Genomic DNA, 27,394 nt, shown 5'->3' with positions numbered 1-27,394 from the left:
TTACCTCACCAGAAGACAACATTGGTTGGTCCTGCCATCAGAATATTATTGCATTCTTTCTAGAGTAAGCTTTTGTGGAAGGTGCTAGCTGGAGATCATAAGGTAAGAGTAGACTGCCCTAAGTACAAAACCGGTTCTATAAAACAGCTAAGGCCAAATGTATATGATATTACCATAAAAATAGAGCAAATAAAAGTCTCCTGCAAAATGTCACAACTCAACTAAATTCCTGAGTCACTGAAAAATGGTGTGTGTATTTCTTTGTGTCTGCCAGTGTGTGTGTGTTGCATTAGTAAATTAAAATCTAGAAGCAATTTGATAGTATATTTACTTATTTACCTGGTGCTAAATTGGCCTTTCTTTTTATACCTGTATGAAGGAAATCAAGCATCATTTTATAGTTTTCTAGTGTCAATTTTCCTGTTGGTAATACTGTTCCTGAATTATATAGTGAGAATATATCATGATCACATGATTGGAAACTGTAAGAAGGAAAAAAAATCTTATCAAACAACAATATAAGCAAAATTGAATTTAATCTGTCAAATTCAAGCTATTTTAATTTTTTAAATATTTATAAGTTAATGCTCTCAAATTTTGGATCATAATTCATTTGGGCATTTAACCAAAGCCAAACAATTTTCCATAGAATGTTTAAATTATGCGGTTACTTTTCTCTTAGGAATTTTAACATCAATATCTATTTTGCCGAAAGGGCCCATGAGAATGGGAATGGAAGATCTATACTCACTAAGAGCTCTGAAACAGTAATTTAATTAAGGTCGAAGCAAGAAACAGTCTTCCACAACAGATACATACATACATACATGAGTTATACATACATACTGAGTATATATTAATATAAATAAATGGTTTTAATAAAACTCAATTTAGCCACAAGTTACCCTGACACCAATTTGATCATTCTCTAATTATTGTGCTACCAAGTAATCAACCATGAATCGTCGTGTATAATTGGAAATTCAGAGAAGACTTCTCGGTGTTCAGCGAGCAGTAAGAAAGCCCACCTGATCTGAATGGTTTTCCCTCCATGACCTCATGAACAGGTCACTTTGTCAAAGCCTTTCCTGTAGGGCAGGCAATCTAACTGCATTTTTCCCCTAAGAAAGCAAATGTTTGACCTTTATGAGGCCTACTTTTTTTTTTTACTGTGTTGCTTTGTGTTATTTCAAATTTATTTTTCAATTACAGGTAACATACATATTATATTAATTTCAGGTGTACAACACAGTAATTTCACATCTATATACTTTCTGAAGTGATCACCTCTTCTGACACCATACATAGTGATTACAATATTATTGACTATATTCCTTATGCTATACTTTACCTGCCCCTGACTATTTTTTATAACTGGCAATTTATACTTAATCCCTTTTATCTTTTTTTCTAACTGCTTCTTAGATGCAAATCTGGTCTATCTCACATAGGAAAAGGATCTATCTGGAGACATTTTTGCAAAAGTTCAGTCTGATTTTAAACAAAATTCTGGAGAAACAGAATCTGGGATCAAGTTCACTGTCAACCTCAACCTGTATATTTAATCACTGGATTATTGAAATAAATGTCCTCTTAATTCATATCCTTCCTTCCTCCAGTCCACTCAGTATGTTGCTGCCAGATAAATTTATTATAGCTCTGCTCAAAAACTCTCAATAATATCCTCTGTATATAAAGTTCAGACTTAATAGATAGTTAAGACTCTTCATGACCTGGTACTGACCTACTTTGCTAATTATTTTATACTGCTATCTATCTTATACCCTAGAATCTGGTTAGATCATTTGGGGTTCTCATCCTGTATTTTTCCCACTGGGGCTCTAACTCATGTGTTTCCATCTACCTGGAATGCTTATTTTTCTATCTACCCATTTCTAAGTTTTGCCTGTCTGTCAAGAGTGAGGCCTAGTGGCCCTTCCCCATGAAACCTTTCCTGTTGGTCTCAGCCAGAGGGAAGCCTCCTTCCCAGGAACAAGGAAGACTTTATGAGTACTTTACCTTCTAGCACTATCTACAATTACTCATGAATATTTGTGATCTACCCTCTCAGATTCTAATTTGCATATCCCATTGGACCTGTCTCAGCACCTTGCATCTAAAAGGTGCTCACCAAGGAGTTTTTGAATGACTCCACATCTTCTTTTTAATGCTTACATAGTATGCCACTTATGTATTTCTCTTCTATTTTATCTTCCATAACACTTTAGCCAAAGACAATCAACAAGCTCATAAATGTCTTTTGAATTAATAACAGAAACTTTACATTGTATGAGAAAAATATGATATTTATAGAGGTTAATAAATATGTATTTATTGAGGCTTAAAATGTCTCTAAGTGCCAACTAACATATATAATTATTGTACAAACAATATTAAATTTTTCTTGGAATTATATTTTTCCCTTTCAACTGAAAGCTATATTGAAAAATACAGTCAAACTATAATCAAATTAGTACTTCATAAGCACTTAGATATATGGCCTGTTCAGGAAATATTTTAAGATAAGAAACTAAGAAATATATCACTGGCCAGGACAGACAGACGCATCTGTAAACCACTTTAAGTTATCAACATTGGAGCCCAGAACATACAAATACAATCCATATTCTTGAGACTTCAAAAGTATTATTCACTAATAATATACTCTACCTGACCACTGCATGTGAAGAGCCATATCGTATCTTTGTGCGTTCTCCTAGCTTCAGTAAAAGCAGGTGGAAGTGGGCACCTGCCAGATACAGGTTCATCTGAGCCTTCCAGGGCATCTCTTCAAGACATATCTGGTGGAACCTCTTCTTTTTAACATAATTAAATATTAGAGGATTCAAGTAAACTGCCAGGTATTGAAGTGCTATTTTTCTAACATCGGCTCTCTTATTTCTGTCCAGGGACAAAGAAGTTTTGAAATTACACAAACCTTCAGATATATAAAGAGAAATGCTTCCAATTTGTACATAATCAAGAAGTCACCTAACTGCTCTGTGTAAATGTTTCTGGCTTGTTTATTGTTTCTTTAATGCTGAAAATGTGAAATAGGACAATAGAGAAGGCATAAGATTAAACACCAGAGACAAAGTAAACTACATAGTGTCTCCAAGTCTCTCTGATGTCTGTTCTGTGTCCTAAGCTCAAACTGAACAGAGCTTCTCTTGCCCACAACCAAAAGGCCACTAAGATTTGACAAATAAATTATAATTGTTCATCAACTAACTTCAGTACTGAACAAGAAAATAATTTCTTTGTATGGTTCCTTAAGAAAAAAGACAATGACACAAAATTTTTCCTAACATTCATTAGACTGAAGAAGAAAATAAAACATCAGTCAATGATAAATGAAATAACTTCATAAACTTATGCTTAATATGCTCTGAAAAAAATTATATTTCAAAATTTACTAATAGTTTATATTTTAAGTATAATATATATTTGTTTAAAATTATTCCTATCAAGATCTCAAAGTAGCCCAACTATTTTTATCATTACATAGTTGTTTATATAGCATGACTTCATTTTTTCAAAATAGTTTTAGCAATTTTTTTTACTGTTGATAACGCTGTTATACTATTGCTTGGTATTAGTTTACCTGATGTTCAATACCAGTAGCCATTAGAGAAATGCAAATTAAAGTCACAAAATTTCAATAACACTAATTTTAATGACTAAAATACAAAATAGTGATAACACTAAATGCTGGCAAGCATGAGGGGAAACTAGAATACTCATACACTGCTGTGGGAATGTAAAAAGGTACAGACAATCTGGAAGAGAGTATGGGATTTTTCACAAAATTAAACACACCCTTATCATACTACCTAGCAATTGCACTACTGGGCATTTTATCCTTAAGAAATTAAGGTTTATGCCCACATAAAAAAACAACAACCCTGTACATGAATGTTCATACCATCATTATTTTAATAGCCAAGATTGGAAATGATCCAAATGTTCTTCAATGAGTAAATGGTTAAACAAATGGTGGTGCAGCCATTTGTTTATATCTTAACCATGGGGATAGTCACAGTCTACAGATCTGTTAAAATTGCATAAAACTAAATATGCCCACACATATGTGTGCATGCAAAACAGAATACTACTAAGTAGTAGTAAGTGAACTAGTTATTCATACAACCTGAGTGGATCTCAAAGTGATTACATTGAGTGGAAAGAAAAGGCCAATCTCAGAAAGTCATATGCTGTATGGTTCCATTTTTATAAAATTCTTTTTTTTTTCAAGGCATAAAATCACCAGTTTATTGATTTTAAGGAGCCCAAGCTCACTTTCAAGCAGTGCAGTGACCAGCCGGCCTGATACACTTACACAATTTGGTCCTGCGTCTCCACCTAGGATATTGTTGGCAAGTGTTTCTCTTGCAGCTCAAAAATAAATATGAGTTACTTTATTTTATAAAATTCTTGAAATGACAAAATTAAAGAGTTTGAGAACAAATAGGTGGTTGGCAGAGGTTGAGAGAGCAGAAAGAAAGGGAGGTGTCTGTAGCTATAAAAATGTAGCATGGGGGTGAGGGGAAGATCCTTGGGATAGAACTATTCTGTATCTTGACCATGGCGATAGTCACAGTCTACAAATGTGTTAAAATTGCATAAAACTAAATATTCTCACACATATGTGTGCATGCAAAATTGCTGTGGCCTGAAGAGGTCAGTGGATTGTATCAATGTCAATTTTCTGGTTGTACTATTGGACTATAGTTATATAGTTAGTTAACTTAGGAGAAACTGGGTGAAGGATATATGGGATCTCTCTGTACTATTTCTTATAGCTGCATGTGAATATATTTGCAAATGTACAATTATCTGAAAATAAAAAGTATTTTTAATGTTTATTACAACAAAGATATCCACAATCATGAACTCTATTCAATATTAAATTTGAGGTCCTAACCTATAGGCTAGACAAGAAAAGGAAATAAGAGGCTCCAGTATTAGAAAGAAATAAGCAAAACTTGCATTATCTGTTCACACTATGACTGTCCACACAGACAACCTATATCTATGAATAAATTATCATGTTGTATAAAAAATTAAGTTGATTAGCCTGACCAGGTGGTGGCGCAGTGGATAGAGCATCAGACTGGGAAGCGGAGCACCCAGGTTCGAGACCCCGAGGTCGCCAGCTTGAGCGCGAGCTCATCTGGCTTGAGCAAAGCTAACCAGCTTGGACCCAAGGTCGCTGCCTCGAGCAAGGGGTTACTCGGTCTGCTGAAGGCCCACAGTCAAGGCACATATGAGAAAGCAATCAATGAACAACTAAGGTGTCGCAACAAAAAACTGATGATTGATGCTTCTCATCTCTCTCTGTTCCTGTCTGTCTATCCCTATCTATCCCTCTCTCTGTCTCTGTAAAAAAAAAAAAAAAAAAAAAAAAAGTTGTTTATAAATCAATTATATTCTTATACAAAAGAATAGAAACATTCAAAATGTAACCTAAAAATACCATTTACACCAACAAAAGACGAATAGCACCTTTATGGAGAATATCATAAAAATTTATTGAGAGGCATTAAATAAGACCTAAGTGGTCTGTCTACTAATTGAAAGATTCAATATTATTTTTAAAATAACCTTCCCAAACCAATCTATATATTTAGTTCTATCTCTAGCAAAATCACAAGATTTTTATATTACTCGACAAATGATTTCAAACTACTTTCTGGAAGAATAAGACAAGATTAATGAGGGAGAAGACCATGCTGGAGAGACTTGTTCCATCAGACAAGACTTAATTTAAAGCTAAAGTAAATATGATGGGGTGATAGAGACTCAGGAAGAGACAAATAGACTAATGGGACATACAAGTGATACAAAACTACATGTATAAAAACTTGCTAACTGACAAAAGTGACAGTGATCACAGAATAGACTGCTGAATAAATGGGACTAGCCAAGTGGGGATCAATAATGAAACTAAAAAGAAGGGAGAGGGGTTCTCTTCTTATCACCATTCACAAAATGAAATTATAGTTCAATAAAATTTCTAAGTGTGAAAACCAAAAACTTAAATTCACTAAGAAATTACCTTTATTACTTCAAGTTAGAGGAGAACTTCAAAAACAATAAATGGAAATATTGTTACAATAGACTCCATTAACAATTACAACTTTTGAATTAAAAATAAAAAACTTTAAAATGTATATAAATGAGCCACAAAGTAGGAGAAGCATTAGTATCCAAAATTGTAAAAATAAATGAGTAAAAAAAAAAAGATTTTTAAATGTTCAAGGGTGTACACAAGCAGTCCTGAGACTAGAAAAATCCTAGGGTCTAATAAAAATATAAAAAGATGCCTAATCTCATCAGTAACCAAAGAAGTAAAAATTAAAATAACAATGAAATAAAATTTCACAATTCATAGTTTTACAAAAAATTTGAAAATTTAATATCTCAAGTGTTGGTGAAGATGTTGAATAATGGAAAATTGAAACACCACTGATGAAAATTTAAGAGAAACTTAGCAATATCCAGTAATGGAAGTAAAAACCAAAGGTGTCTATATCTTAGGAACTGTACTTGTGTGTGTTTATACCAGAAACTCTCACATGTGCATATGGAGAGATGTACAAACTGTTCTCTGGAGTACTGTTTACAATATTGAAAAATTAAAAACAATTTAAATGTTCCTTTACAGGAGACTGAGTGAAGTTTATTTATTCATACAATGGAATACTACACAGATGTGAAATGAGTAACTCGACATGTATAATTGACATGAAACATAGGTAGTTAGCTCTCCAACATCTCTCGCAGCAATATATTTGCTGATTTATCTCCACGGGCAAGTGAAATAAAAGACAGGATGCACAAATGGGACTATATCAAACTAAAAAGCTTTTGTACAGCTAAAGACAATATGAACAGAATAAAAAGACAAACCACACAATGGGAGAACATATTCAACAATACGTCTGATAAGGGGTTAATAACCAAAATTTATAAAGAACTTGTAAAACTCAACACCAGGAAGACAAACAATCCAATCAAAAAATGGGCAAAAGAAATGAATAGACACTTCTCCAAAGAGGACATACAGATGGCCAATAGGCATATGAAAAAATGTTCAACATCACTAATCATTAGAGAAATGCAAATTAAAACCACAATGAGATACCACCTCACACCAGTCAGAATGGTGCTCATTAACAAAACAACACACAATAGGTGCTGGTGAGGATGTGGAGAAAGGGGAACCTTCCTGCACTGCTGGTGGGAATGCAGACTTGTGCAGCCACTGTGGAACAGGCGTCCCCAAACTACGGCCCGCAGGCCGCATGCAGCCCTCTAAGGCCATTTATCTGGCCCCCTGCCACACTTCCAGAAGGGGCACCTCTTTCATTGGTGGTCAGTAAGAGGAGCACTGTATGTGGCGGCCCTCCAGCAGTCTGAGGGACAGTGAACTGGCCCCCTGTGTAAAAAGTTTGGGGACCCCTGGTAGAGATTCCTCAAAAAATTAAAAATGAATCCGCCTTTTGACCCAGCCATCCCACTTTTAGGAATATATCCCAAGAACACCATAGCACTGATTCAAAAAAAGAAATGCACCCCCATGTTTATGGCAGCATTGTTCACAATAGCAAAGATCTGGAAACAGCTCAAGTGTCCAACAGTGGACAAGTAGATTAAAAAGCAGTGGTAGATATATACTATGGAATACTATGAGGCCATGAAAAAGAAGGAAATCTTACCTTTTGATGTACAATGATGTACCTGGAAACTATTATGTTAAGTGAAATAAGCCAGGCAGAGAAAGAAAAATATCATATGACCTCACTCATTTGAGGAATCCAAAGAACAATGAGAACTGAGGAATAGAATTGAGACAAAGGAGGGATCAAAGGGACCAGAGGAAAAGAGGACAGAGGGAAAGGAGATGATAGGATGGGATAAACCTAAAGGGAAGGGGAGAGGGCGCTGTAGGGAGGGGGACAAAGGAGATGTTGAGAGGAATATGGGGGAGAGGGGATGCATTCGGGGTGACCCTAAATCTATGTGAACACAATTAATTAAATTTTAAAAATCTCACAAATACAATATTGAGAAAAAAATGGCGAAGCAAACTGTAAAAAAAATAATGTGCATTATTTAGGGCTTTACACATATATATTTGAAGTATAAAGTCACTCACAAACATGATAAAGTACTTCTGGGATACAGAGGGATGGAAATTGCATTCCAAGAGGGATGCATGAGAATTTAAACTGTTTGAAATATCTGATGTGGTAAGCTGCCTATTGAGTACATGTTCATTAGTTATATTATTGGCCATACCCATCTAAAATATGTCACAATTTAAATTAAAAAGTAAAGGAAAAATAAAACAAAGAGTTGGCAAATGCAAACAAACAGAAAGTGAGAATGGTTCTATTAAAATCTATAGTTGCTTATTAAGATCAAAATCAATAAACAGGCAAAGAAAGACATTACATTACGAAGATATACAAAGAATGTATAAGAATTATAAAAGCATCTTCATAAAAATAGAAGCTAAACACTTTACCATGGTAAGTTTTATGCTTTAACTTTTATCAACAAGAACATTAGGTCCACCAATAATAAAAATTTATCAATTCAGTCTCCTGACCACTCTCCTATCTAAACTACTACTGCCTTCACCTCCACCCCAGGCCACTTACTCTATAGCAGCTATTTTCAACCATTTCATCTCATGGCACACATAAACTAATGACTAAAATTCTGCAGCACAACAAAAAAATATATTTTTTGCCGATATGACAAAAAAATAGATATAAATTTTATTCATTCACATTATATGACTATAGAAGTGCTGGCCATTGTCATTTTTTTGTTTGACAATCTATGGGAAAAAAGGTCCATGCCTGTAATTAAAAACCATGCCCTCACATGTTTTAAAATCTCTTGCAGCACACCAGTGTGCCGTGACATACTGGTTGAAAACCGCTGTTTTATAGCATATCAACCTGTTAGTTTATTATTACAAAATTTATGACAATTGTAAATTGTATTGTTTATATGTATGTTTACTTGTTTAGTGCACTACTTTCATTAGTATTAAGCTCCTTGAGGGCAGTGATCTTATCTGTCTAGTTAACCGGTATATTCCTAAAGCCCAAATTAATGCACAACACATAGTAACCCTCAAGTACATGTTTACTGAACTAATTAAATAATCAATTAATACCTTTCATGTTCTGTCATTTCAGAAATAGATAGATTTCTGGACAAAAATTCTCTTAGAGTTCCCTTTTTTTTCCTCGGTATATCTGTAGCCTTAATACAGGAGAAAACAAAAATGTTACAAACTAAAGTTAAATTTTGAATACAATACTATAACTTACTCATGCTTATCTCTTGACATTAAAATAATGATTTCTTTACACCTCTCAATTAAAATTATTATTAAAAGTAACAAAGTACCCCTGTAGACAAAAAATATCATTATAAAAACATCCATACTTAAGTACTTAAGAATTACTATAATGTATTGTATAATTATAAAATTATGCTTGTTAGCATTTCCTTCTGTTTAATGTTATAATAAATCATAATGTAATCATCTATAGATACATGAAACTCTTCATTCCATTAACTTAAAATTCATAACTTATATGAAACTTACTTTTCCCATCTCCATTACTGCAGCTTTGAACTTCACAGGTTTAGATTCCTTTGTATCCAATATATTGTCCTTATATTTATTTTTTTTTACTCCAAGTAGGGACTCATTTCTCCTAATGCAAAAAAGACAAAGTCAGTTAAAAGAATCTGCAAGAATTTGCAAAACTACCTCAAAGTAATAAATCTTTAATGAATGTTGTCAGTAAAATTATGCAAGAAGAATATCTAAAATTGTTTGTGTTCCATGCATAAATTAGACTGTGATAATATTCCTGGTCATCAAGGAATAGTTGGCCTCTCAAAAGAGCAAAATGTAAACTGTTCCATAAAATTTGATTAGAGTTGATGTGCGATGTAGAAAAAAATAGAATTGAAAAAAAAAAAGAAAAAAATAGAATTGGACCAAAAATAAAATCTGAAAACATCACCATAAAACTAAAACTACATAAGAGTGACTATAAACAAGCTACCTTACTTCCAACAGATTTTAGTCTATTTGGTTCTATCATGTTCAAGTTTCCAGCCACTATCACCTTCTGGGTACCTACAAAGGCTCCGCATTTTAGATGACTACTAAACTTTCTGCCTTCCCCAATCACCTGTAGGGGTTCTCAACCTTGTTTTTTAATCTGTCATGAACCTCTTGTGACAATCTGGCCCACTTTCCAAATATTATAAAGTCTTTCATCCCATCTTCTTTTGAAACTTATTACTTATTTTCTTGAAATTTATGTATTTCCCAAAATTTGTATTTCCTTTGGTAAGTACAGCATTACCCTGTTATAACATGATAAACAGGATCCAAAGCCAAATTGAATAAAATGTAAGGTCCCATCAATGCAAGGCTAATGGAATGAGTGGATGAGTCTGGATAGCTACTTCCAGGAGTTACAGTTACAAATTCATCTTGGCCCCACTGGTGGTTGGCCTCCTGCTTCAATTTTGATGATGATGATGAGCATCCTGTGGTTGGCTGGAACTACAGCCCAGCGGCAGCAATTCCAGGAATCTCTCAGTTAGTCAGTATTCATTTTGGCAAATGTTTTGTCTTCCTAAACTAGGAAGGTTGGACCAGTGACTATTAAGGATTTGGAGATCCATCCACTGCAACAGGCAACCTGAGACTGGTTGTCTGCTCTTTTCCAATTAGTTTGGTCTCTTCCTCACTTCCTCCCTATCTTACGCCACCAGAATGCTTGACTTGGTTACTGTATTCCAGAAAAAGACGGAAATGAGAGGAGATCATGAATGCATACCTGAGAAACCATCTTCCCAATCCTCTCAACATTCTCCTCCATACTCAGCAGAACTTTGATCTACTGAATAAATTAGAGTCCTTCACAGTTCAACCTCTTCATAGGATGCTTCCTCCTAGTTCTGACTACTTTTTATTTATGTTGTGTTGTAAAAGAAATAGTATTTTTTTTAATTTTTATGTGGTCAAGATTATTGAACTTTAATTTCAGTTTATTTCTTATTTTATTATTTATATTAGTACATGTTTCTGACTAAAAGCATTGAGTCCCAACAGCTGTCTGCTTATTATTTCAAAAACATTTTATATTTTATCTGATAATACAAATTTCTTTTACTCTTTCTAATTTTTCAAATATTTTATTATCCTAACCCATTCCATATAACCTAATCTGATTGGAATTGCATTGAACTTATAAATTAATTTGAAGGTAACAAATCTTGACAATATTCCATCACCCCCCTGAGTAATATGCCATGTCTCTCTATTTATTCAAGTCGTTTTTGCTATTTCTTAGTAAGGATGTTTGGTCTTCTTTATATGAACCTAAGTTCTCTCACAACTCCTAATAAATTTAATCTTGTACTTCATAGAAATGGAATAATTTTTTTATTGTACTGTTTCTATTGCAATTTTGCATCTAGACATTCTGTGGAATCCTACTATTAGTTCTGATAGTTTTCAGTTAATTAAATTATTAAGCTAAAAAATAATTATTTAAAAATACCAATCATTTTATCTTTATTTTCAGAGTACTTTATTGTGAAATTCATTTGACAAACATTTTTGAGACCCTATTATATGATAATCAAATTTTAATCATAATTTTTATTTCTTTTTTTTCTGCTAGTTCATTTATTTTGTTTTTTAGATTTAATTGTTTTCAGGTATGTAATTCATCACCATTTTAGTGTTCATATTTTTTATCTTATTCTTATTTTTCAAGGAAGACCCTATAACATTAACATTTTATGTAATACTGGTTTGGTGGTGATAAACTCCTTTAGCTTTTTCTTGTCTGAGAAGCTCTTTATCTGTCTTTCAATTCTAAATGATTGCTTTGCTGGGTAGAATAATCTTGGCTATAGGTCCTTACTTTTCATCACTTTGAATATTTCTTGCCAATACTTTTTGTCCTGCAAAATTTCTGTTAAAAAATAAACTGATAGTCTGATGGGAGCTCCCTTCTAGGTAACTAACTGCTTTTCTTGGTGATTTTTAAGATTCTCTCTTTGTCTTTAACCTTTTGCATTTTAATTTTTATTTTCTTAAGTGAGAAGCAGGGAGGTAGAGAGACAGACTCCCACATGTGCCCTAAACAGAATCCACCCAGCAAGCCCCCTATGGGGTAATGCTCTGCCCATTTGTGGCCATTGTTCTGTTGCTTGGCATCCAAGCTATTTTAGTACCTGAGGTGAGGCCATGGAGCCATCTTCAGTGCCCAGGGCCAACTTGCTCCAACCAACTTGCTCCCATGGCTGCAGGAGGGAGAGAGAGAGAGAAAGAGAAGGGAGAGGGGTGTAGAAGCAGATGGTCGCTTCTCCTGTGTGCCCAGACCAGGAATCAAACCTGGGACATCCACATGCCTGGCCAATGCTCTACCACTAAACCAACTGGCCAGGGCTTTTATATTTTAATTATGTGTCTTGGTGTGGTTCTCCTTGGGTTCATGTTGTTTGGGACTCTACACTTCCTGGACTTGTATATCTAATTCTTTCATCAGGTTAGGAAGGTTTTCTGTCATTATTTTTTCAAACAGGTTTTCAATTTCTTGCTCACTCTTTTTTCCTTTCAGCACCTCCATGATGCAAATGTTATTATGCTTAAAGTTGTCCCAGAGGCTCCTTACACTATCCTCATTTTTTGGATTCTTTATTCTTTTTGTTGTTCTAATTGGGTATTTTATGCTTCATTATATTCTAAATTGCTGATTTAATTCTTAGCTTTATCTACTCTACTGTCGATTTCCTATAAATTATTCTCCATTTCAGTTAGTGTATACTTCATTTCTCACTGGTTCTATTTTATGGTTTCCATGTCCTTTTTTATGCTATTGAAGTTCTCACTACATTCATTGAGCATTCTTATAACCAGTGTTTTGAACTCTGCATGTAGTAGATTGTCTCCATTTTGTTTAGTTCTTTTTCTGGAGTATTTTTCTGTTCTTTCATTTGGAAAATGGTTCTTTGTCTCCTTGTTTTGGCAGCCTCCCAGTGTTTATTTCTATGTATTAGGTAAAGCTGCTATGTCTCTCAAGTTTGGTAAAGTGGCCTCACGTAGTAGGTTTTCTGTAGGGTCCCCACAAACCACAGTGGAGGATCAGCTGTGCAGGGTGCCCGTCCCTCATGAAGCTGGACTTACTTCAGTGGGGTCTGGTGCATGCTGAGTATGTCGCTTGTGGAGGTGGTTAAGTAGTGCTTCAACATTATCTGAAGCTATCCTAGCTCTGGTGCTTGTCAGAAGGTGCAGGCCAAGGTCAGTTGCTGCCTGTGTTCTGCCTGGAGCCTCTGGGCATGAGCTACAAAGAGATCTGCAGATGGCTGCTAATTTTACTGGGCTTGGGCAAGGCCAAGCTGCGAACCAAGGCCAACTGCTGCTAGTGCTGGGCCACTTAGCAAAAGTACGGGATGCTGAGGTAAGTTGCTGCTTGTTTGAGAGATTTTAGGAAAGTCTAAAGTATGAGCCAAGACAGGCTATTCATATGGAAAAACCACTGGAAACACTTTGAGTGGCCTGCAAGTTTGGTGTGCTGGGAGGGCTCAGAAAAAGAACAATGACCTCTGCCAGCAATTTTGTTTGTCAGAAAGCTGCCCCTCTAGCTCTTGTCAGATAATTCAATGCCTTTTGAGGTGCTGACCCAGTGCTGGAGCAAGAGGGAGTAAGTCCAAGTTAGTCAGCGCACAGGCCCTTTAAGAGGAACTGCCTGGAACTCCAGCAGCACTCTGTCTCACCCAGCCATATCCCCTACTGGCTTTTACAGCTAGAAGTGATGGGGACTTGTCTTCCTGGCTCTGGAACCCTGAACTGGGGGGGCCAGGTGTGGGGCTGGGACCCCCATTACCCCCATTCTTTAGGGGAACTTCCGAAGCCAAGATGTTCCTTCCAATTTTCATCTGCCACACGTAGGTGTGAGACAAGTCCATTCTGAGTCTCTGCCCCTACTACCAATGATTTCTTTAAATCCTTAGTTGTAGGACGTACATTCAGCTAGATTTCAGGTGGTTCTGAATGGTGGTTGTTCTGCAGTTTAGTTGTAATTTTGCTGTGGTTGTGGGAGATGAGTGTTCCACATTTACCTACCTTGCCCATCTTGACTGGAAGCTCGTAATTTCTATTTATTATTTTAATGCATTGGCAAGAACTTTCAAAACAATGTTAAGTGGTAGAAGAAATAATAGGTTTCCTTATTGTAGAGCTTATTTTAACAGAAAATATTCTTCTAATCCTAATTTACCAGGAATGATTGCTGAATTTTACATGATATTTTAGCATCTATTAAAGATTCAACTATCAGTGATAATTATATTTGTAGATTTCCTAGTCATTTATTTATATTGAGAATATAATTTCTATTTTCACTGCTGAATTTAGAAGCTAGTATCTTATTTTGGATTTTTGCTTCTATATACTGCTAGTAAGAACAATTCATAATTTTCTATTATTTATTATCTTGTTATAAAGCTATTACCAGAGCCTGCTGTGATAAATTTAGGAGACTTTATACCAATGTTCCGAAGTAACTTTACATAAAACAAAAATTATTAGTTTCTTTCAAATATGTAAAAACTAGCCTTAAAAAATCTGAGCTATCCAATTTTATAGAGCTTTAATCAATTCTTCTAAGTAAAATATTTCCAGATTATCACCCCTTTCAATTAGACTTTTTAATTTATTCATATTAAATTGTATATACTGTTATCTAATGTTTGTTTAACCTCTTCAAATGTATAATTATTTTCTCTTGAATTAGTTGTATTTTGTTTTTTTCTTATTATACCAGCAACAAATTTACCTAATTTATTTATATCTTCAGAAAATCAGCTCTAGCTCTTTTCTATTGAACTAGTTTAAAAACCAACTTATGGCCCTGGCCGGTTGGCTCAGCGGTGGAGCGTAGGCCTGGCGTACAGGGGACCTGGGTTCAATTCCCGGTCAGGGCACATGGGGGAAGCGCCCATTTGCTTCTCCACCTCCACCCCCTCCTTCCTCTCTGTCTCTCTCTTCCCCTCCCGCAGCCAAGGCTCCATTGCAGCAAAAGATGGCCCAGGTGCTGGGGATGGCTCCTTGGCCTCTGCCCCAGGCGCTAGAGTGGCTCTGGTCGTGACAGAGCGATGCCCCAGAGGGGCAGGGCGTCGCCCCCTGGTGGACAGAGCGTCGCCTCTGGTGGGTGTGCCCGGTGGATCCTGGTCGGGTGCATGCGGGAGTCTGTCTGACTGTCTCTCCCCATTTCCAGCTTCAGAAGAATGCAAATAAATAAATAAATAAATAAAATAAATAAATAAATAAAAATAAAAAATAAAATTAAATTTAAAAAACCAACTTATAATTGATTAATTTCTATTTTTAATTTCCTTTTTCTTTCTTAGATTTATTTTATTTTTCTAACTTTGTAAATTAAAGTTCATGTAATTTTATTTTTCCTGTTTAGTAATAAAAGTTTCTAAAGCTAAAAATTTTCTCTCAACTGTTGCTTTGAGGATATTTGATATTGCTTACATTCTCATTATTGTTATTTTTATTTATTTATTTATTTTGTATTTTTCTGAAGTGAGAAGCGAGGAGGCAGACAGACTCCCACATGTGCCCGACCAGGATCCAATCAGCAGCCAACTAAGGGGCGATGCTCTGCCCATCTGGGGCATTGTTCCATTGCAACAGGAGCCATTCTAGTGCCTGGGGCAGCCATGCAGCCATCCTAAGTGCCTGGGTCAGCTTTGCTCCAATGGAGCCTTGGCTACAGGAGGGGAAGAGAGAGACAGAGAGAAAGTAGAAGGGGAAGAGGGAAGAAGCAGCTGGGCACTTCTCCTGTGTGCTTAAGCTGAGAATCAAACCCATGACTTCCACATGCTGGGCTGATGCTCTGACGCTCTCCAAGCCAACCAGCCAGGGCTCATTATCGTTATTTTTAAAAGGCTCCATACCTTTAGTTAGATTCCTTTTTTCAGTCAATAATTGTATATGCTAATAATTTATTTTGTTCTAAACTTAGTTTTATTGTACTTTAAGAGAATGTGGTCCTATAAAATTAAGACTCATGGACATGGATAAGAGTGCAGTGGTTACCGGGGGAGGGAAAGGGAGGGGAAGAGAAGAAAGGGAGGGGGTGGGGGAGGGGAGGGACATAAAGAAAACCAAATAAAGGTGATGGAGGACAATTTCACTTTGGGTGATGGGTATACGACATAATCAAATGTCAAAATGATCTGGATATGTTTTCTCTGAATCTATATACTCTAAATGATCAATGTCACCCCATTAAAATTAATTGTCTAAATAAAATTTTAAAAAAAGATAGAACGTGGTCCTTACAAATTTTAGTCTGGGTGATATACTGAACTTTATTTTTTAGCTTGCATATTTTTAAAAATTTAATAACTGCTTTAAATGGTGTTGAGTTTCAACTGATTATATATATTAAATTAGTCTTAATTATAATACACTATAGGTCCATTTTCTATGTCCTTTCTCTTTCTTTTTTAAAGTCGCATGTTAAACTCTATATTATTATGTTTCTATCAAATTAGCCTTGTTTTTTTCAGCCATTATCTCTAATTCCTTTGACTTTTTGTTCTGTTGATCATGAAGGTTCATGAAATATCCTCACTATAATTTATAAGCATTATCGACAGAATCGCCCACTTTGAATGTGAAAAGGTAGCACTGAGAACAACTAAAAAAATTAACATTCTTTTTTTTTTGTTTGTTTGTATTTTTCTGAAGCTGGAAACGAGGAGAGACAGTCAGACAGACTCCAAAATGCGCCCGACTAGGATCCACCCGGCACGTCCACCAGGGGGCGATGCTCTGCCCCTCCGGGGCATCGCTCTGTCGCGACCAGAGCCACTCTAGTGCCTGGGGCAGAGGCCAAGGAGCCATCCCCAGTGCCCGGGCCATCCCTGCTCCAATGGAGCCTCGTTGCAGGAGGGGAAGAGAGAGACAGAGAGGAAGGAGAGAGGGAGGGGTGGAGAAGCAGATGGGCGCTTCTCCTGTGTGCCCTGGCCGGGAATCGAACACGGAACTTCTGCACGCCAGGCCGACGCTCTACCACTGAACCAACCAGCCAGAGCCAAAAAATTAACATTCTTTACATGTTAACAGGACAATTGATTAAAAAAATTGTTTTAAGGGAAAAAATACTAAAGTTTAATTCAAGTCCCCGCACTAAAATAAATTCCATATGGATTAAAACATTAAATGTAAATCATAAAATCATAAGAGTTGGAAGAAAATACAGCTGCATATGTGTCTGTTACAGTATAAGAAAATTGTTTTGTATAGAACTATGTTAAGCATATGAACACAAAAGAAGACATAGTACTATCAAAGCAGAAATCAAGGTGTTTCATCTGCCCCTCCACTATACTCCCTGACTTGGACAAGAGCATTCTAAAACATCTGCTCAGCCTTTGAACTGAAATTATTACCTTTGGTTTGAACTCATTTATACTGCTCAATTTTCAACCTCGGGTCTTTTACTTTACCACTGGTCAATGTTTCTAAGCCTGACTGTTATTCAAATAAGTTTATAAATATGATATATAGGTTTGCTTGTTTATAGTTTGCATTGGATGTGGGGGACAGGCTGTAAGCAGGCAGCATCATTATACCCTAAGGCTTAGCTTTAAGACTAAGCCTTTCCCACCCTAAGTGACTTTGTATCAGAGACATCCCTGTTTATATATTAAAGGTTTTGATTTCTACACTATAAAATGGGCAGACCAGGAGTTTACTCTCTCTCGGTTCCTGAGATTAGCATTAGAGAGGAGAGTAGAGAAAGGCCACGTGGAGGAGAGGAGAAACAGCCAAGATGGTAAAGTGCTGAAGGAGAAGCCAGTTTGTGCAGAGTTTGTGCAAAGAGAAGGAGATGGGGAACAGAGGTGAATAAGGCTGGTGAGGTAGAACTTTTGATTCTAGGAAACTTGGATGAGTCAGTGGCTTTGGGAGCCCTGAATGGAAAGGGAAGTGTTTTCCCACTGTGTGTATTTCTTGCCCACCAGGTGCAAGGTAGGATTAAAGGTAATGGCCCACCAGTTCTTGGCTCTGTTGTTTCATTACCGTCTGTCCAAATCAAATGTGAACTTGCATGGGCCAGGAAGCTGTGATGGTGGCCGTGGCTGCTGGCTTTACACTGACTCATTCTGTTTTCCTCTTTCAGATTACCCAGTTTGCTTAAATTGGACCACCATGGTCAGCCCTCCAAACTTCACTGCACACTGATGCTATATTCTAATTTTCTTTGGTATCAAGAATGTTATTTACAACTTCTAAACATCTAATTTTGGCTATTTTTTAATTTATTTAATGGAACTTTCTAATTCTGACCAATTCTCTTATTACCATGATCTGCTAGTTCCTCTTTATCTTTCAAAAATATTAAGCACATATAGCCCAAGTGTTTGTTCCAATAATAGAAGTGCCTATTTTAGGAAGACTATTTTCCTGCATGTTTTTATGATAATGTTTTTCTTCTGCTGCCATGTTTTAAATTGACCTTATGTTATTGATATTTCCTATTACTAAAATGAGGCATAGTGGTGAAAGTAAAACCCAGGTGTCAGAACAAAAGTTAGGTTCATTTGGTATCTCTCAAAACTGGCATAAAACATTACAATTACATTTGGGGGCAAAGAGAATTACTCGGGCTTACAGAACAAGGGGAATAGCTTTAAGTTTCATTATTTCTATTTGAGGAACTCCCCATTCACATACACAAATGAAACCCTGAGGGATGGCTCTGCTTGCTAAAGTAGAGAAATTAGAAGACTACGGTTAGTAATCAAAACTGACCCAGGAGCTTATGTGTGAGATGCTGATGGCCCAGAGATGTTATCATCCATCTTGACTCTGTAGCAAAAAGGCCTAATTTATTTCCTGCTGCAAATATAAATATTCTCTAATGTTATTCCTTAGTTCAGTTATATAAATAATATTATGTGCACTTACTGATGTACACACAGAGACATAAATCCTCACTATCTCCCAGGTGGCTGTTTTAACTGTCTGTATCTTATATACTTTTTCATCCACCTGATATGATGTTTTATGTGACAATGTTACTCATTTTCTAAAGCTGTTAGCAGCAATAAAACAGATATTATAAGTACCTTTTCAAGAAGTCACACACAGGATTTGTTATCTCCAACATAAGGTTAAATTTTTCATCATTCATACATTTTAGCATAACTTGAGTAAAAAATTCCAGGAATCTAGGTCTCTGCTTAAATTTCATAACTGTAAAAACAAGGAAGTTCACTTATACTTATCAATATACTTAGTTATTGGTGCTGAAAGGTTACTTTTACTAATAGTTATTTTGTTCTAATTGGCAAGTTTATTAACCTGTATTTTAGATTTGTTACTTTTTTAAAATATGTAAGAATAAATGTGGCAAAAACTACTACTGTTTTTCTAAAAATCCTCAAATCTTTTACAATCTATATTTTATTTATTTCCCAAATATCTCAGTATTAGGAAAGATTTTATAAAAGTTGCCACTCACCTATGATTAGTTAGAAAAAAAATTGCTAACAATTATCAGAATAACTATTATCCTAATTATTATCTTTTTGTATTCTTAGTTAAACAATAATGTTGCTATTTCTTCATAGAGAATTTAAAGGTCACTAATATATATTACAATTCCCTAGTTTTTGTAAGTTACATAGTAACATCATTTATTACCCAAATAAGCCACCATCAACATTCTGCCTTCCCAAACTTTAAATCAGGTAGCTATTTAGGTCTCTTTCATTACTTTTCAATCAAGTCTACATTATTCTGAATGAATAAAGAACCCAAAATCTTCTGCCTGTAACAGGCTAAACCTTCAAGTAGTAAACAATATCCACAGAATAATTGATCTTCAATAGTAAGTCAAGTGAACGGCACATGTGCACGTCGGTCACCTACCTTCTTTCACAGCACTTTTGACTGACCAATTTAAAACTATAGGGTAAAGAAATATAGGGTCCTCTGCTCCTGAGAGTTCAGATGTAAAATCTAAAGTTAAAAATAGTAATAATGATAAGTTGTAGGTTCTGTTTAACATCAATAACCAAGTAGAAAAATGTTTTGGAAAAGATGAAAAAAAAAACTGGGAAAATACCCAAGTATTCTTTTTAAATTATGTGGCTTAAAAGTATCAATTATATCATATTTTAGACATTTTTAAAAATCCAATAACCTCAATTATTTTTCCCCCTAAGAGCCTAGGAGTCTGCTACCAAATAGGTAGGGTTTCCAAGATAGGAGTATCTCTATTGAACAGGTGTCATATATATATCAGCAAATCCCAGATGCAGAAACCTACCAATCTTATCACTAAAAGATAGTAAAGCATGGAAAAATGAAGAGCAAAGCCACTGTAGCAAGACTGCCTGGGTTCAGATTCTAACCCAGACACTTTCTGGTTATGAGACCTTGGAAAGGCACCTAGGTTTCCTATGCCTCAGTTTCCTTATCTTTAAAATGGGAAGAATGATAATACCTTCTTAATATAATGGTTATATAGGGATTATATGAGTCTTAATATGTATAAAACACACAGTAGTTTCTGGCACGCAGGAAGCGCTATATAAAACTAATATTTTTATTATTGTTTTGTTATTGAATTTACTGATTAGTTAGAAAAATTAGTAACATTACACCACACTTACTGGTGAAATAAGAGGGATTTTCTTTTAAAAATATAATATGAAAAGAAATAATTCACATTTTTAGAACACTTTACATTTTAAGGAATTACATTTTTTATATGGAACCAGACAACTACAGCTTTCACAAAACTCTGATTACTGATCAGAGCATTGGGTTTAAATTCATAAATTCAGTTTGTAACAGACATGGAGAATGATGAAACAGAGAGGTCCATGTCAGGGAATTCCGAAACACTACAACCACCCAGATATAACTGAGACACCCAGTAAGAGAGGTGAGATAGCTGCAGAAATCCCACAAGTATAGTCACTCATCAATAAAACAAGGAGCCAAAAGGGCAACCTCCTGCTTAAAAGATATTTAGGTACTTTCTTGTTCTAGATCTGAAGTACCTGGCTTTTTAAAAAATGTGATAATACTTATCATCACCAGAAACTAAATCAATTTCTTAAGCAGATTTCCAATTTGCAAATTCCAATCATTGTGTTAACATATTACTATATCATACATTGACCTGAAACTAAACTAATCTTACACTTGAGTAGACTGTGGTTCAAATCACTCCCACATTAACATGCTCATGCTATTCCTTTCTATTTCTCAGTGACATCTGTGCCATTAGGGCGTGATGCTCAATTTTGCACCCTCCCTCCCAACACATTTGGCAACAGTTGCCTCCCAGAGGCTTGTCACTGCTGGGGAATGGTGTGTTATGTATCTATGGCTAGAGGTCCGACTTCTGCTCAACATTCACAATGCCTAGGACAGCCCTCACAACAAAGAATTACCTGGCCCAAATTGGCAATAGTGTCAAGGTTGAAATTTCTGGCTTTAGAATCAGGAGATTTAAGCTAAAATCCAAGCCAGCTCTGCAGTCCTAAATAAACCGCTTAATCTCTATGGGTCACATCTATAAAAAGCAGTTAGCAATCCCTTATTAACAGAGTATTATTAGAATTATTGGCATAATACAAAAGTACTGTGTAAACCTTAAAGGGATTGCCAAAGCTAATCTCTTCTCAATCCTTTTAATGAATATTTTCTTATTTAAAAACTATATAATAGAATACAATAGAAGTATACAGAAAGAATAAAATGACTACATTGCTTTGTCAGTTTGAGAAGGTGCTTCTCCAACAAGACCAGCTGTTCATTTAATTTTTCAGGTGACAATATCTGCTGTGGCTTCTTAGTCTTGGAAGGCTTCTTAGATAAGTCCTAGAAACATTGGTTAAATTTCAGAATGTACTTTCAACATGTTTCAGCAGTTGTTATTTTCAAATGGCATTCTTAAAATTATGATTTTGTGCTTATAAATAAAACTATGATCTACATGGCCAAACAATTAATAACTGCCAGAGGGAAAAGGAGGGAATAGGGAGGGAGAAGAGGGAAGTGGAAGAGGGGAAAGGAGGGATAAATGGTGGCAGAAAAGACTTGACTTTGGGTGGTGAGCACACAATGCCATATGCAAATGAGGTGTTATAAAGTTATACACTTGAAACCTGGATAGTTTTATTAACCAATGTTGCTCCAATAAATTCAATAAAAAAGTAGTAACAGTCATTGTGTTCCTTTTTTTTTACTTCTTTTCCAAGTGAGAGGAAGAGGAGATAGACTCCTGCATGCGCCCTGACAGGATCCACCCGGCAACCCCTGTCCGGGGCTGATGCTCTGCCCATCTGCGGCCATGCTCACAACCAAGCTTTTTAGTGTCTGAGGTGGAGGCTCTATGGAGCTATCCTCAGCACCTAGGGCCAATGTGCTCAAACCTATTGAGCCATAGCTGTGGGAGGAAGAGAAAGACAAAGAGACAGAGAGAGAAAAGGAGAGGGGGTGGGGTGAAGAAGCAGATGGTTGTTTCTCCTGTGTGCCCTGACCAAGAATCAAACCAGGGACATCTACATGCTGGGTAAACACTCTACCACTAAGCCAACTGGCCAGGGAGTCATTGTATTCAAACTAAACATAGATATAGTACTCAATGTTTAATGGAGGTTGACCAAAATATTTCTTTTCTTCCCTCTCCCTTCCTCCCAATAACTTCCACCCATCCTAATGAGTACCCAAATTCACATACACTCTCCTGAAAGTAGTTGAGAGAATGTCTTTAAAAATCCTAAAAATTCCCAGCATGCCCTCAAAATGTATCACTTTTTTTTCCTTTTTATTTTTTTCCAGAAGGAACCTCTTTACAAATAAGTTAATTGCCTTGGCTGTTTTGCCTTTCATTGAAACATAACAGGATCAATAATTAGTGGATTAAAAATTGGTAGGTCTGTGCTCAGACTCCCCACCATCATTGAGAACTAACTGGTTAATGTCTCCTGTTCTCCAAACAAAAACAAAAGCAAAAACGAAAACCTCCTAAACCTCTTTAGGCTTAAAGCGACCTCGAATGGTTATAATAATTTCTGGCTGTTAAAATTAGTTTCTCAGTCCCTACGGGCTTAGTCAGGAGGAAGTACGACAACCTTCTGCCAGACTAGTGGCTCCAAGGAGAGAGGCCTGGGGCCGTGTCCTACAATTTTGTTGAAGTCTGCCTGATACAAAGGGGCGGGCTGAGGGACTCCGAGAGTGAACACTGGGTTAAAAAAAAAAAAAAAGCCCTCAAATCGTCTCCAACTTAATCAAAACTTTCTCTAAAACAAAGGAAGCTTCAAAAAAAAAAGTATTAAGGCTAAAAACTTCATCCAGTAAGTCAGTGCTGATAGCTGAAGCTCTTTGTGGCAAATAGATGCTTATATGAAAAGTTAGCATCTAGAAATGGAGCTGCCCCAACTGGAACAGGCTCGGGGACACAGTCTGTATGTACCCCACCCTGGTCTCTGCAGGGGCTTCAACTAATTCCTGACAAACTGGCGATAGTTCAAATGTGATCCACAAAAACATTTATCCAGAGAGCTTCTAGGAAAGGCAATAAAACGTGCTTTATAAGACCCATGTTTGGGAGGCAGATACTAAAAAGTTGTCTCCAACACTAGCAGTCTCATATAAAAGAAATTCAGGTGTGACCATGAGTTTTGGAAATCTACTTTGAATACAGTGAAAAGTTCTGACATGTATTTACTACATTCAATGATGTACCCCGAATAATTAAATCTTCAATTTGGGAGAGACTTTGCAGGGCTTTTAATCCAGTGTCCAACGGGTGTAGGAAGCTCAGAGTTGACCCCTAATGGATGATCAGTACTGGTGACCTGGGACTTTTCAGTATCCTAGCATGGATTCTTTTTCATTTTTTTTTTATCACAAAAGAAAAATGAAAAGAAATAAAGAAGAAGCTCTTCACTATATATTACTTTTATGAAAATATAATGAATTAAAAACTGATCAATTTTTTAAACATTTTTACTAGTAATACATGACCTCTTTAAAGACTCAGCTATATAAAATACAAGCTTAGAGATGAGAAACAAAAACCAGTTACCTCCTCTTGTGTTTCTTCTTGGTCAGTATTAGTACCAAATACAGATTTGCACTCTGATGTGATATCCAACATCTTTTTTCCATAATTTATAATAATTACTGCCAGGTCATATTCCTTCCATGAACGCAGAATCTAATTTAAAGCATTTACTAATTATTTCTGTTGGAAACTCTTGTCTATTCTCAAGCATTTTGCATCATCTTTCATAAACTCAAAAGCCCCCATTAATGTTTTAGTTCTTAGAATCCCCGTTTCTGTTAAGGAAAGTGGAAGCTTACCTCCAGATCATATTTCCTTAGAATTAAAACAGCGTGATTCAACTATTTTGAATAAAAAACAAATAACAGGAATCTCATCAATAATGAATACCCCATATCTCTGGGACATAGCCGTATACATTTTGGTGCCGTAAGTGAACTCTTCACTTTCTAGACTTAAAAGATCCATGTTGAAGCAAAATTATTCTTAAAGGCCATGTAACCATCACCTCTCGTCCTGAATTGCTTTCTATGTGAAATGGCACAGTTGCAAACTTCATGGTATTTGGTGGGGTGGAAAGTGAGAGGAGGGAGAGTATTTATATCAGTAAATTATTTACCAGGACTGAGCTAGAGTTAAGCTGCTTTGGGCAGATTCCCCATGAATCCCACGGGAAGCAGATACTAATCACAAGGGGAGTGGCCCACTCCACCACTGTCACCCACATTCCCTGTTACTGCTATTCTTTTACCTTCTCTAGCTTGGTCCTTACCTACCTCTAGCACAAAGTTTCTCTACTCATCTCTTTGTACTTTAAGTTTACAAAACATTGAGCCAAGTATACATTTCTGACATTCATCACGGTTTCAGGACTTCATGCTTTTCTAGAGCTGAGCCACTTCCCCACCTTATTAACATGACATAAGGTTATTAAAGTAACCTGGTCATTAAAGCCCGGGCTCTTGCATCAATTCCAAGATAACGTTCCTGACCAGCAATCTGATTTGCATAGAGCCTGCCATAGTGAAGGGTCATGTGAGGGAAACACATCTGCATTGTGTTCCCATAAGAGAATCCCATAAGGCAATTCTCTATGGGTATAGATAAGTTTATATGAACTTGTTATAGGAAGGCGAAATCCATTAAGTTGAATAAGTTAGCATTTATGATAAGTAACAACTGTTACTTCCCATGCAAGGAAAGAATATAGTAATTAACTGGAAAAAAAAAGTGAGTAGATGCTTAAAACAGCTTAGACCAAGTGAATGAACCCAAGGTGCTAAGAACTGGAGATATTTCTGTAGGACCAGCACAGTAGTGGTAAACTAATGCTGACTGTGGAACAAAGGGTGGGAAGGAATATGAGATAAAGTTTGAAAAGATCGATGGGGTTAGTCATGCAGGGCCTTGAATGCCAGGCAAAACAGTCCAACTCATTATAAAACTGATACAAGAGGGAGATCGTTTCGTTTATTAGAAAACAGAAAGGTGGCTTATAGAATACTAGGTACTCTCTTCCCCTTGTTGTAATATGCCCGTAGAAAGTACTAAATCATAAAGAATTTTTCAAATCAAAAGAAAAAAGAACCAATTCTACTTAACATACCAAATGAACAAAAATAAAAAGACTATGCTGAATGTTTAGCATAATGCTTTTTTAACAATGCAAAAATAATGAAATATTGAAGATGATGTGTCTCAGAAGTGACACTTCATTTACAATTCTGGAAACTTTTAGAAAAACTACTGCTGCTCATAGAAGACAGACTGAGTCATCTGAAAAAATTACCAGTTTTTTAAACATAACAGCAAAAAGAAAGAGCCATTTGACTAACTGGGCTTTATAAGAGAAAATCCATATAAAAATGTGTTTGTATGAAATGAACACCTGAAATCCGAGATTCTAGGACTACTAATCATGCTGGAGGAAGCTTCTGAATGACAATTCTCAGCATATCAATTTGGGACAGATCCGCTTTAACAGCAAAATCCTGCTATAAATCTACAGCAAAATCTTAAATTAATATATACTTTACTTTTTAAAAAAAAAATGTCCAGAACATTCAAGGTCATCTGTGCAATAACATCACTTGGATCTCAATATCTTTTGTTAAGTGGGTGAAAAGGAAGTGGATGGGAAAATCAAGGAATGAGGAATGCGGAGCCAGCCCCAAGATGCTGTGTGCTACAGGAGAAACATCCCATGAGGCCGGGAAAGGAAGTCTTCGAATTCAAGGACTTCAGCCTCTACTGGGCCCCAAATGCAGGTCATTCTATGTCAGCGCTCTCTCCCATTTTCCGTAGGGGCGGACTCAAACCTCCCTTTCTACTCAGATCTCTGAGGCCCTCCCTTATGCTTTACCTGCTCACTCTTAGCAAATGATCTTGCTTCGTTTCCACAGAGGAAATATAGGGAAACCTCTTATCTCCAGTCCACAAACCCACCTATGAACTCACCTGTAACTATAACCATTTTTCCACCTATTAAAGGGGAGAGGTGAATCTCCTGTCCAGACTAACCCCTCCCACACGGGCTCAGATCCCATTGCCTCCTGCCTTCTCAGGGGTCTTGCTCCTCTCCTATACCCTTAATCTTTCCCTCTCCTGGCTCCTCCCCATTAATAGACACATGTTGTAGAGCACCAGGATAAGCAGAATTGGGTGGGTAGGTGGGTGGGTGGTTGGTTGGTTGGTTGGTTGGTTGGCTGGTTGGCTGGTTGGTTGGTTTTTAGCAGAAGTTGCTATTGGCAAATTGCAAGCAACCAGCTGCCTTGGAATGGAGTTTCTTTGTTCTGGAAGAAACACTGCAATAACCACCATTAAGTATTTAAATCAGAAGTGAGTAGCTGTCCAGTGTCTTAGAGAGTGTAACCTCTCTTCTGGAAATACTCATTGATGAAGGATTTAGAGAGAAAAATCCAAGCAGATAAATATACTGTATTCTGAAGGAAACAACCTTGGAAGGTGAACTTTGAGCTTAGCATAACACTAATTAATATGTGTGACTGAGCAGCAGAAACAGAAGGGGTGCTTTGGATTGTGTGGGACCCTGCTTTCTCAATAGTTACACCATGTGATGATGACAGAAGTAACAGCGGCAGGAAAATTCTCAAGGTTGGAAAGGGTTTAAGAATGACAAAACAACTTTGGACTAATCGGCTCTCCAACTCTTGCTTAGCGGAAGCAAGAGTGGCTCCTTGGACTAAGTGCCCCCTTGGGAT

The 27,394-nt window shown here is 36.3% G+C and overlaps 1 protein-coding gene across 1 annotated transcript in view; it reads right to left on the bottom strand.

Annotated features, from left to right (window-relative positions):
• CFAP54 (cilia and flagella associated protein 54) overlaps positions 1–27,394 on the bottom strand; it is a 317,030-nt gene that overhangs the window by 172,357 nt on the left and 117,279 nt on the right. Inside the window, exons 27-34 of the mRNA XM_066262086.1 lie at positions 24,195–24,326; positions 21,868–21,982; positions 20,018–20,107; positions 19,213–19,339; positions 9,635–9,746; positions 9,197–9,285; positions 2,671–2,901; positions 340–482 (exon numbers count right to left, since the gene is read on the bottom strand). Of these exons, the coding sequence (XP_066118183.1) occupies positions 340–482; positions 2,671–2,901; positions 9,197–9,285; positions 9,635–9,746; positions 19,213–19,339; positions 20,018–20,107; positions 21,868–21,982; positions 24,195–24,326 (1,039 nt within the window). The remainder of the gene's footprint in view (positions 1–339; positions 483–2,670; positions 2,902–9,196; positions 9,286–9,634; positions 9,747–19,212; positions 19,340–20,017; positions 20,108–21,867; positions 21,983–24,194; positions 24,327–27,394) is intronic.

The sequence above is a fragment of the Saccopteryx bilineata genome, chromosome 1, assembly GCF_036850765.1.
Source record: "Saccopteryx bilineata isolate mSacBil1 chromosome 1, mSacBil1_pri_phased_curated, whole genome shotgun sequence".
Classification (NCBI taxonomy): Eukaryota; Metazoa; Chordata; class Mammalia; order Chiroptera; family Emballonuridae; genus Saccopteryx; species Saccopteryx bilineata.
This window is presented reverse-complemented; position numbering and strand designations above follow the sequence as displayed.